Source organism: Saccopteryx bilineata, chromosome 1 (genome assembly GCF_036850765.1).
Source record: "Saccopteryx bilineata isolate mSacBil1 chromosome 1, mSacBil1_pri_phased_curated, whole genome shotgun sequence".
NCBI lineage: Eukaryota > Metazoa > Chordata > Mammalia > Chiroptera > Emballonuridae > Saccopteryx > Saccopteryx bilineata.
In genome coordinates, this window is record NC_089490.1 from 256,986,035 (window position 1) to 256,998,509 (window position 12,475).

General features: G+C 42.0%; 1 protein-coding gene across 7 annotated transcripts in view; it reads right to left on the reverse strand.

Moving 5' to 3' along the window:
* The window catches only part of ARHGEF28 (Rho guanine nucleotide exchange factor 28), a 373,409-nt gene that overhangs the window by 229,403 nt on the left and 131,531 nt on the right, over nt 1-12,475 (reverse strand). For 6 of the 7 annotated variants that reach the window (XR_010726857.1, XM_066241314.1, XM_066241349.1 and 3 more), the window contains 2 exons: nt 9,097-9,244; nt 6,013-6,306 (listed from right to left, as the gene is read on the reverse strand). Coding sequence is in view for 6 of the 7 variants with exons in the window: in XM_066241314.1 (XP_066097411.1) it covers nt 6,013-6,306; nt 9,097-9,244 (442 nt within the window). In the remaining variant the exon portion in view is untranslated. The remainder of the gene's footprint in view (nt 1-6,012; nt 6,307-9,096; nt 9,245-12,475) is intronic. The other variant, XM_066241342.1, reaches the window with a different exon arrangement.

Below are 12,475 nucleotides of genomic sequence, written 5' to 3' on the forward strand. Positions count from 1 at the left end.
TAGAGTAAAACCAAACGAAATTGAAGAAGAGAGACCAAGATGGTGACACAGAAGTCTCCTAAACATCCCCCATCCCATCAAAGCACCAAATCAATAGCTATATATGGAGAAATTTCCTGAGAGAAATCCAGAAACTATCTGAATGACCCTATATGTAAGGTGAATGGGAAGACGCTCACATCAATGGGTAGGAAAGGCTGAGACAGGCTCTCATCATAAACTCCATCCTCCACACAGAGACACACAATCTGGAGGAAACCCCCAACTCCCAGCTTCTCCCTAAGTAGCAAAGTTTTTGGATCACAAATCTAGTACCCCAACTTTTAAGGCTCCCACCTAAGGGACAGGCCCCAAAATACCTCACTCTAAAAGCCAAAGGGATTTGTATCCACAAGTCCAACAGGACTATAGCAAACAAAGAAGGAGTTCTTAATGGTCACACAAGTTTGCACAATGGCTATCTCCTCAAGGCTCAGTGTAGAAGGAGGAGGCCAAAACACCCATCTCTCAGTATTTCACTGGAAATGTTTGACCACATACAAGCTATTGCCTGAGGGTTCAGTTTCTAATTAGTATGCATCTAGGGGCTGGCTGGATCCTGAGCCAGTGGGCACTTCCTCCCTTCTCACTACAGCTTGCTCTAACAAAAAAGCCACATCACCAGCAATTCTCTGGAAGGATCTTGTATATATGTCTTGTGCCATCCAAGGGACATGCTCCTGGATCATCCAGCTCTGATAACCAATGGGGTTTGCTTTCTCAAGGACTATAGTGGATAAAGCAGCAGCTAATGGGTGCACACCTGAGTACCTGCTAAAGCTATTCCTTCAGCACAGAAGGAACAAGAAAAAAAAAAGCCCATCTCCCACTCTTTCCCTGGAAGGGACTAATTGCATATTTTCCCAGTTTATACCTTCTAATCAACCCAAACCTAGGTGTTGATTGAGATCCTCCCCTTCGGGTCACTGATGGGTCTTGGCATGCCCTCAAGTACTGGGGGCTACTAAGAACAAAGACAGCAACTTGAACAACCTAAAAGGTTTAAGAGGCAACAAGGAGCTTGGGCTGGGCTGATCCAATGAGATTCATCTCCCACACAAGACCAGTCTGTCAAGACTAGGAGAGGTGCTTCTTTTATCTGATGCACAGAAACAAACAAAAAGTCAAAGAAAATGAAGAAATGGGAGCATACATTCCAAATTTTAAAAGTCTCCAGAAACTGATTTTAATGAAATGGAGTTAAGTGATTTATCTGATAAAAAGTTCAAAATAATGGTCATAAAGATGCTCACCAAGGTGAGGAGAACAATGCATAAACAAACGATTTCAACAAAGAGACAGAACATATGAAAAAGCACCAAACAGAAATCACATAGCTGAAGAACATAATAACTGAAATGAAAATTACAATAGAAGGGTTCAATAGCACATTACATCAGTGGAAGAAAGGATAAGTGAACTTGAAGACAGGGTAGTAGAATTCATTCACTCAGAGGAGAAAAAAAAAAAAAAGAGTATTACCCTGTCCCTTAACACTGATAGTATAGAGAAGTTTCATTATAAGTCCAGGCTCTAGGCAATGTAACCTCAAATACCATAAACTGCTCTTTTAGAAAGTCTAAAAAAGTTCCTAGAAATCCTTAAGGAATTGCTTATAATACCAGAATTTACTCCTTTGCCTATACTTCATTTGTTCAGACCAATTGCAATTTGCTTTCCACATATGTACATACAATATATTCTCTATGTATGGAAATCCACTGGTATTAATACACAAAAGTCAACTTATTCTGAGAACTTAGTATATTCAGACACTGTTCTAGAAGCTTCACCATACATTATCTAATTTAACCATCACAACAAACCAGTGAAGTAGATACTATTATGCCTTGTTTTAGAAATTATAACTTTGTGGCATCAAAATATCACTTGCCTGGGATGCCTCATATCCAGGAAGCAGCAGGGCCAGGGTTTGAACCTGGCTCCAGAGTACATATTCTTAATGCCTGTGACACTAGAATTGTTCTTACTTTCACCACAAAAAGGAACTGCTCCAGTTTTCCTCTTGTAAAAAATATATGTATCTATGTTAGTATGGCAGAGAGGTCAGAAAGAATCTCTTGGTGGCATAAGTCAGCCTGGTATAAAGATATGGATAAACCAAAGGTCATGATAGATGGAAGCTTGGAAAACAAGAATACATCTCCAAACAGCAATGCAAATGGCAATAAGATGACCCTTAGCTACTTGGGGTAACCCAGTGTTCGCCAAACCCATTTTTATCACATCTCTCGTCACAAAAATAACCGAACGTGCACTTCCAACAGAGAGTGTACACATTATATGCTAATAAGTCAGCTCCAACTCCTGGCGACACTGTGAATGAGTGATCCACAATGCCCTGTCTTCAACAGCCTTGCTAAGAAAATTGCATGCATATAATTTTGTTAATCCACAGACTAAAGATTAGGACATCTTAATTTATTTCTAAATTATGGGATGAAAACTATATCATGTGGGCAACATAAATCCCTTTTGAAGATGCTTAGTTTAACCTATTTATGAACGTGTACAATGTTTCACACTATGAACACTCTGCCAATTTACAGAGGCACAAACTGAACCCCTGCAGACTCCATGCGGCTATCCTGAGGGAATTGCTCACTAGAAAAGGAGCCCTGAGACTGACCTGCATCTGCCTCTCTGTGAGGCTTTGAAGGTCTTTATACACACACATATGCCTGTATGTATGTATTATATATACATATATATATATAATTTTTCTCCTATATATGTATATAGGAGAATTAAAACAGTGATACAGTCTGACCAGGCTATGGCGCAGTGGATACAGCATTGGAATGGGATGTGGAGGACCCAGATTTAAAATCCCAAGGTCACCAGCTTGAGTGCAGGCTCATCCAGTTTGAGCATGGGCTCACCAGCTTGAACGCAGGGTTGCTGGCTTGAATGTGGGATGATAGACATGACCCCATGGTCACTAACTTGAGCCCAAAGGTCGCTAGCTTGAAGCCCAAGGCTGCTAGCTTGAGCCCAAAGGTCACTGGCTTGAAGCCCAAAGTCACTGGCTTGAGCAAGGGATCACTTGGTCTGCTGTACCCCTCCCCCATTAAGGCACATAGGAGAAAGCAATCAATGAACAACTAAGGTGGCGCAATGAAGAATTGATGCTTCTCATCTCTAACATGATACATAGGATGTACAATTTCTTAAAGGTCTAAGGATAAAACCTTCATTCATTCAACAAATACCTGAGCATCTGTTAGGCTCCAAGCTCTTTGCTAGGTCCTTGGGGATAATGGTGAGCAGGGCAGACAGCACCCACTCTCTCAGGGAGCTCCCCTCTGCATGCATATCCATCAATCATACAGTGTAAGTGCAACACACAGGAGAGTCAGGCATGGCTTAACACAGAACTAGGCTTATGACTTCTCTCATTTGAGGTCTTAAGAAATAAGAAACATTCTTAAGTTCTCAGGAGAGTTTTAGTATAATCCTCATTAAAGGAAAAAAACAGATCCTCTCTGAATGTAGCTATCGCCTTATGATTACGTTTATAAAATATCATCCCTTTACCTAGAGTAGTGCATTTAATGTTGTCCATGAGCAAATTTAAACCAGCCTGTAACCAAATTTCATCAGGAAGCAGAAACTTTTGAAAAAAAGCATTATCCAACCACAAAACTAAAGTCATGAGAAAGATACAGAAGAGCAGCAATGGTATACCACATTTCCCTATGTACAAGATACCTCCATGTATAAGACACACCTTACTTTGGGGGCCTGAAATTTGAAAAAAAAAATGTACTACATAAAGTTATTGAACTCAAGTTTTATTCATTATAAAATTCATACAACTCCTTATCACTCTCAAAACTCCCATCCATTAGCTTGTCTTCATCTGAGTCTGATGACAAATCACTGTCTTCATATATTGCCTCATCCTCCATTCCATCTATGGCATTTGAAATGCCACACTTCTTAAATGACTTGACAACCATCTCAATCTTGATATAATCCCAGGATCTTTGCACCCAGGTACAAACTTCTCCTATGGTTGGTTTCTTCACTCTTCCTGCTGGTGTCAAATTGTCCCCAGAAGACTTCATCTATTGGTTCCATTCATCTCTCATGGAAGCTTTGAAGGGTTTGTTAATGCTGACATCAAGTGGTTGGAGCTGGGATGTCAAGCCTCTGGGTATGACAGCAAGTTTTGTTTTCTGCTTTGCAGCAATCTTTTGTGTTTTTTGTTATGTGTGCCCTAAACTGATCAAGCACCAATAGGGCAGGTTTGTGTAAGAGCCCACCTGGTCTCCTTCTCGAAACTTTCTCAAACCAGATCTTCATCCCATCCTGACCCATCCAACCCTTGTCATGAACGTGGGCAATCACTCCTCAAGGAATATCTTCTTTTGAAATGTCAAAAGACATTTTGCGTTTGAAAATCAGCATAGGAGGCAGCTTGGCTCCGTCAACACAACAAGCTAGAACAACTGTATAATGGCTCTTTTCATGTCTACTTGTCTTCACAGTTAAGTTTCATCCTCTTCTTATCACTGTTCTGTTATTTGGGACATCAAATTGAAAGGGGACTTCATCCATATTTGCAATCTGTCCCAACTCAAACTGATGTGTCTTCCAACACTGAATGAAAAAATGATGAAATTCAAGGACCTTCTGCTCATAGCTTTCCAGCATCTTTTGGGCAAGTCTGGTGTGTGTACATATGCTTAGTCCATTCCTTTTCATGAACCTGAAGCACCAGTTGTGTCCTCCTTTGAAATCAGTAACTTCTTTTTCATCAGTAATTCTTCTTGCCTCATGCTGACCACCCATCTTTCTGGACACAGGAATTCCAATTGCCCTTTGCTCTTCCATCCATATCTTCAATCCCCTCTCTAAATCAGGCCATTTTGCTGACTTGCCTCTCATGGCCTTCTTCTGCCATGGCGTTTTCAGTAGGGTTTCTTCTTCCCGTAGTCAGTCTTGGATTGATTTCTCCGTTGGAGGAGAACCAAACTTATGTTCAGCAGCATGATTTCCATTCCCTTTTGCAAACTGGATCACTTTTAACTTGAATTCAGCACTGTATGAAAATCTTTTCTGAGCAATTTCTGGGCAGAATGTGGCAAAACATAACCTATGTAATATACCTGTGACAAGTGCGAAACAATGAGCACAAAAACAAGCACAAAAAAAAGCGGGAAATGTGAGCAAAATAAATCTACAACCATGTATAAGACACACCCAGTTTTTAGACCCCAAATTTTTCAAAAAAGGGTGCGTCTTATACATGGGGACATACGGTATGTCATGTTTAATAAAATACAGAGCAACATCTCTGCAGTTCCAATAAAATTATGTAATTTGTGTCAACATACCAAGTACCTCTTGCCTCATGCCTGGTATGGATACAACATCATCTCTATTCACACCGATTCCAAATGGTGGTTGTTACCAGTCTATTCAGTCTTTTAGTAAACAGGAGACATCCAAAGGTAACTCCCAAAGTCAGTATAAATATATGAATGCTCACAGTGACACTGACCTTTTTAAAGATGCCAACAAAATGATCGCATTTACTTCATGGCCACCTTTCTTCTAAATGTGCTACAGAGTTGGCTGCAGGCTCTTCATTGCCCAATGACTGTGCCTATTGGAAAACAGGCAGCGATACCCCCTTCTCCAAGCAAGGAAACCTGCCAAGGAAAGTGCAGCCAAAGCCCAAAGCAGCTGGTTCAAGAGCCTTCCACAGAGACTAGTTCTTCCCGCCGGAGGCAAAGCTCTTCACCTCCCGGAACAGAGTAGCATCAACAGCCCAGAGAAGACTAGCTTGGGCCCTCAGGGAAACCAGTGCCATCAGATCAAGGCTTGAATCAAAAGTGGGCAGGAAAATCCACCAATCCACCCAGGAAAATAGACAATAAATGGCAAGACATTACTGAACTTGACACAGAGAGGCGACATGCAATTTTTCTGGTGAAGACTCACCTTCAAGTGAAGAATTTCCCAAGACAGTCCACCCAGGAGGCAACTCCAGATGGGTCAGAGCCAGCACAAGTTCCTCATCCAAGGCAGGCAGTGCTCCCACCGTCAGGGCAAATGGGGTCAGCAACGTCTGATGGCTACTGGTGGTGAGGCGATCAGCCTGGGTGACTAGCAGACGGGCCAGCCTGCAGGCCATGTTGTCCACGTAGGTCACCAATCCAGAGCCCATGTTCACTGGGGAGTAACCTTCTGAGCAGAGGCACACAGACACCGTCACGGTCTCCTGAAGCCCGTGTCCTGGACGACAAGACAGTGAACAGTTCACCCAAAGTCTACAGGATATGCTGTCACGGTGCCCCAAGTGCTAGTGGTCACCTGTCTCACTGCGCTGCCTTAGCAGACCACGTGCTCCAGGAGACGGAAGCAGGAGGGAAATAAAAAAAAAAAATGCAGCCAGTCTTCTTTCAATGCTGCCAAGCCTGTGCCAAATTAAAGCTGACCCGATCTCCTTCAGTGACTCCTGATTTTAAAGCTAAGCTTTATGAGCTCTGAGCATGTCATTGTCTATTCTCCGAAGACACTGTTATTTGACATACCTTCCCCAACCTCCTCATTCAAGTTTCTCATCTTAAACATCTTTTTCCTTTTCTGCTCTACCATTTACTCCTGAGTTACACATTTTTATGTATTCCTTTAGGTGATAGTTGTATGAAACAGCACGACAAGGTTACATAAGTTCACCTTGATTCCACAGAGCTCCACTGAATGTGAGTCAGGGTGGGGAAAGACTACTCAAGAGAAATGTGCATATAGACACTGTCCAGTGCCCCCCACTTCTGACAGCAGCTTCTCTGTCTTGTTCTGTTGCGGGTGGTCACCTTATCCTGCTGTCTGTTCCTCCTCCTTATACTTCTCTTCTTTCCTCTTGCCAAGGTTGGTGAACTTCTACTTTTATGTTACCCTTGGCAGAATTTCCAGAAGTTGGTACCACCAAACCTCTGTGATTATGATAATCCCAGTTGGACAGAAGAAGCGCTAACATTCAGTCACCACTGGCCCCACGCACATGGCGAATGAATACAAGTCATTCCTGCTCTCCCTTATTCTCCAAAGACTTTCTCCAAACGCAATGTGCCTGGGCTTCAAGGAATGAGAGATTCCCAGGTTTACTAAACAAGAATTACTGCCACTTTCACATTGACTTTTTTTTAAATGTTCCAATGTGCAGGCCCAGAATCAGCCCCCACCACCAGCCTACTCATGTCCAAAAGGTAATACAAAAACCTGTCCTACATACGTCTGAGAGGGTACCCTGGTAAAGCTGTAACCAGTGAAATTTTAGGCTTAGAGACAGGGACTATCACCTGCCTGTAGGAAATCTGTTAAAATGAAGGTAAAAACCCTTGCCTCTAAGTAAGCCACAATAGAATCAAAAAGAGTTTCTTTAACACACAAGGAGTGGGAAGGAGGTTCACCCCTACAAATCCAACACATAAAAAGGACAAAACAAAATTTTTGCTATTAGAAGTGGCACTTTAGTCATTTTTATTCTCTCTCTATAATAGTCTTCATAAAAAAGTAATCCAAAAAAAAAAAAAAGTGGGGAGCTCAAGGCAGGAAAGACAGAAATGTAATGCTAAAGCAAAAGGGCAGAGGTGCCCGACCAGGCGGTGGCGCAGTAAATAAAGCATCGGCCTGGGACGCAGAGGACCCAGGTTTGAAACCCCAAGGTCACCAGCTTGAAGATGGGCTCATCCGGCTTGAGCGCGGAGTCGCTGGCTTGAGCTAAGGGTCACTGGTTCAGCTGGAGCCCCTTCACCCCTGGTCAAGGCACATATGAGAAAGCACTCAATCAACAGCTAAGGTACCGCCACTATGAGTTGACGCTTCTCATCTCTCTCCCCTTTGATCTGTCTGTCCCTCTCTCTTTCTCACTAAAGAAAAAAAAGGGGAGGGGCAGAGGCAAGAGAGACCCACAGTCCAAGTGACCCTGTGTCATTAATGAGGTTTGACTTTGACTTTTCTTTTCCTTATAAAAATGAGAGTTATTGAACCAGACAGAAAAGTGCTTAAAATTGCCCACAGGACAACAGACTGGTTCAAGCCCAGGTAGCTAAAAGGTCTGTGTACATCTCTACAGTGCTAGCTTTGCCTGTGTTGGCATCTTTCCTATCCACCTTCTTCCCACCGATACAGACATATCACAGCAGCATTTAGGAACACTTTGGCTCTAAAACGAGGCCAATCTTACTTCTAAGGAAATTTGATGGTTCCCTGCATGATACAATTTAAGAGTAACTGAAAGATCCAACAGTTAAATAAAACTGACCAATCAACAAGCAAGAACAATAAAACATCCCTTTCTGCCGGTAATGGCATCTTATTTACACCTTTAGGCTAGAGCTTGATCTCTCAATGCACAACCCCAGTGAAAACACAAATGATTACCCTGAAAAGGGTAATCAGCTCATGATAACACATTAATATGATGCATTAATTTGTCACCTGTCACCACAGTGACTGAAGAAGATGTCTGGGAGAATGACAGGTTTTGGAACATGATCACTTTGGTGGCGGGGAGAGAGAATCTTGGGGTCTGAGACCCAGCAAGGGAGCGTCTGGAGGGACAGGGTTCCGGGTAAGGAACCCCAGCCACCAAAGGGAGCAAGCAGGGAGAGGCAGCCCCTAGGTCTGCTAGACTGACCACAGGGAAAGAAGAAGGGAGAAAGAAGACAACTGTCAGTGTCTCTGTTGTGCCTGAGCCATCCCTGGCAATGGGACCTGGGATCTGGAAGCGACCCTAAGGTATAGTGCCACCTCCATTGGACGGCACCCAAAGCATACCCACCCTGGAGAGTTGAGTTTAAGGCGAGGCTGCTCAGAGAGCTGCAGACGCAGCTGGAGGAACCTCAGGCACGAGATGACCCAGTGTGAGTGCTCTTTCTAACACACCACACTCTCACACCCCCGCCCCTCCCTGAAGCACTGTACAGTTTCTTATGTCCTGGTTTTCTTTCTGGCCTATATTCCTGGTGGGAGGATGCTTACAGATAGATTTCCCAACTGCAAGTCAAGAGGACACCTCACCTGGAACGCTGGACTGGAGAACATTATCTTCCATGCGCTCTGCAATCACAATGTGTCTCTGATGAGATCCATTATAAATAAAGTAAAACTCAGCATCTTTAGGAAGATAGACATTTTTGCCAAACTTCGCATAGACCGTCATCTGCCCCTGAAAAATGAACAAGTTGGGGCATCATCACACTTCCTCCTCCAGGCTCTGAGAAACCACAACAAGAAGGACCTGCATCCCAACCAAGGTGGTTTGTCACATTCACTTCATGTGAGTGAGCCCAAGTATTACGAATCCTTTCCAACAAACAACAGCGTTTTGGAAGACAGGGAGATGCTTTATCGTAGTGAAGTATGGGTGTCAGAGCTGGTTTATTCTGTATTTAGAATTAAAGATAGGAGTGTAGGAAGAATTTTTCTTTTTTATATGAGATGTAAAAATGTGGTGCTTTGTCTTTTACTGTTTGAATTCCTGACTGATGAACATCATTGCTTATATTAATTTTTTCCTCTATCTGAGATACCACCATGGCATCAAGATTCAAAATAATTATTCTTTAGCTGTGGCCTCACCCTCTACTACATCTATCACAGTCGGCTGAAAGAACCTTAAATATTCACACACCTTACACCTTGTGAAATAAATAGCACCACTTGCTCCCCCGTTTGTACCTTTTCCGATGACTATTTGTACTTTCTGAAGAATCTCCAAGTCCTCTTTCTCATCAGGTCTAGCCTAACACTTTCTCTTGAGAGCTTCTGGGGGAACAGAGCCCTGCTAAGTGCCCTGGTCCCAAGGAAAGGAGCTGCATCCCTGAGTCACCAAGGCACACTCTGGGGAAGGAAGGAATGTGAAGGAAGTGGCAGCAGCAGGGTAGCGCTCTCCAGTATATTACCATCTGGAGGCTATGGGGCGGGGATCCATGAGCCATGCTGCCAGATGATCTCGGGACCTTGAAGGATTCAGGACACTCCCTCACCTCAAACATAAAAAGGGCAATACAAAGTGGACCTCCAGGGAGAGGGAACATTCCGCCCAGCCTGTGGGAGTGGCAGGGAAATGGAAACCAGGAGGTGGGAAGGGTCACTACTTTGGAGGGCCTCCAGAGCTTGGCGCAGTGTGGAGCATCTGGGCTTTTGTGTGCTTGCCCAGCAGAAACAAACCCACCCTCTGAGAGTTCCGTACTCAGTGACAGGGGAGAAAAGTGAACAGAGAAAAGTCTACACAGTCTCTTTAGCGCTGTGTGCCTTTGATGGCTATTAGCATGCTATTCTGTAGGATATCAAAAGCCAATCAGTAGAAAAAACAAAATCAGGGTGGAGCTCCTCTTCCCAGTAAACACATGGTTATTTCTTTCAACATTTTAAAAATAAAAAGGCTATGTGTTTCTATGTAGTTTTGCAATCCACGACACACACATAACATTATCTTAAATTTTGAATTGGGTATAAATACACATTGTGATGTTCTAAAAAAAAAATCACTGGTTCCCAATTTTGAGTTGTCCTCTCTCCATGTGTGAGCTCTCACGATATGTGCAAAAATAATCAATAGAAAGTAACATGCCAAGAAAAATCTACCATACAATAGCTTCAAAAAAAGTTCCGGAAGAGGATTTAAAAAGAAAAAGAAATAACAAACATCTGACATGACTGAGAGAGGAAACTTAGATGAAATTTCACTTCCTAAGAAAGGAAGGACAGCTTGCTTTAGTCATATTCCTGGTTGCTAAAGGGACTGTTAATTACTCCTGGAATTCATGGACAGAATCTGACTTGACCTGTCATTTTTTTTAATAGAAAATATATTGTATAAACAGATTATGGTTTTTCACAGATCACAAGGATATCTAGTCTGTATCTATTCAAAACAAGGATCATATTACTATTTTATCTGGTTGGGTAAACAAGAATGGCAACTTATGAAAGAGTGTAACTGCAATCCTTTTCAGTGCAATCCCAACAGCAGTTTTAAATTCAGTTATGCTTCCTTTCAAGACCATTCCCTGCTGCACATTGATAAAAGACGAACAACAGTGAGTTCACAAATTACATGTGTCCCTTCAGGAGAGATGCCCAGAAATCCTAGCATGAAGAACAACGTTCAGCGTAAAAGGAGTTTATTATTTGCTAAACACAAAAGGATCAGAAAGACTTGGTGTAAATGTAGCAGAAGGAGGGAAGAGGGTGATAAGAGAAACCAACAGAGACCCAATGAGACAGAAGGGGCTGAAGGGGGGGGGGGAGACAGCAAGAGAGAAAGAGGAAGACAGGGAAAGAAAACATGAATATGAAAGAACATTTTCATTCAGAAAAAGTAAACTAAAGCTAAAAGAAGGCATAGATAAAGCGACAAAGGAGATCAGCAGTAGGAATGGGCTTCTGGAAATGTGCTGAGGAACAAGGTCCAACATTATCAGCCACAGGTGACAATTTTTCACTAAGACTGGGGATTTTTCTAATCACTGTAGCCACCGAAAATTTCCTACTTTACTTAGAAGGACACTAATCCTATTAATGGCAAAGGTAAATTTGAGTTTACGCCATCATTCCTCCATCTGGATTCAATTGCATGCTTTGTTCTAAGCAATTGAAAACTGTAAACTTTCCTAAGTGAATTTGTTGGCATCAGTATCAGAATCACTCTGCTTCTATGTGGAAATAACACAGATGTGTTATCACCTCTCTATCAATGCATTATATCCTAAATAAAAAAACACTCAGCTCTATATTTCACTGAAACCTCTGGAAACAATAAGAGGCGTAATAGGCAAAACTATCTCCCCAAATTAATCTATAAATTTAGTGTACTCTAATCAAAACTCAAACTAAAATTTTCAAATGAAAATCAACAAGTTTATTCTAAAGTTCATCTGGAAGAATAAAAACAGAAGACTAGAAACAAATGTTTTGAGAAAGAATAATGTTTGAGCTGGGGGCAGGGGGAGATCAGAACTTACCTCTCACAAAGCAAAACATCCAATAAAATCATGGTAATTTAAACAGTATGACAGTGACACACAGACAGACCACTAAGTATAGAGTCCAGAAACAGATGCATGGAAATTATATAATAAAGGTGGCATTTCAAATCAGTGTGGAAAGGATGGTCTACTAAATAAATGGTTTTGAAACAATACCTATCCATTTGGGGCAAAAACATTCTTTATACCAAATAGTTGAATTCCCAATTAATGCAATATTGAACATAGTTCATAAGCACATAAAATTAGAAGACTGTCTAAAATTTTTCATTATTGTACAAAATGATAGCAATTGAAGACATCTAAATTTTATCAATAATGACACCACACTAAGTTTTTTATTTTTCCTATTTCCCACCCCCTCAGTCTTTGTTCAATGCACTGCTAATTATTACATTACTATACTC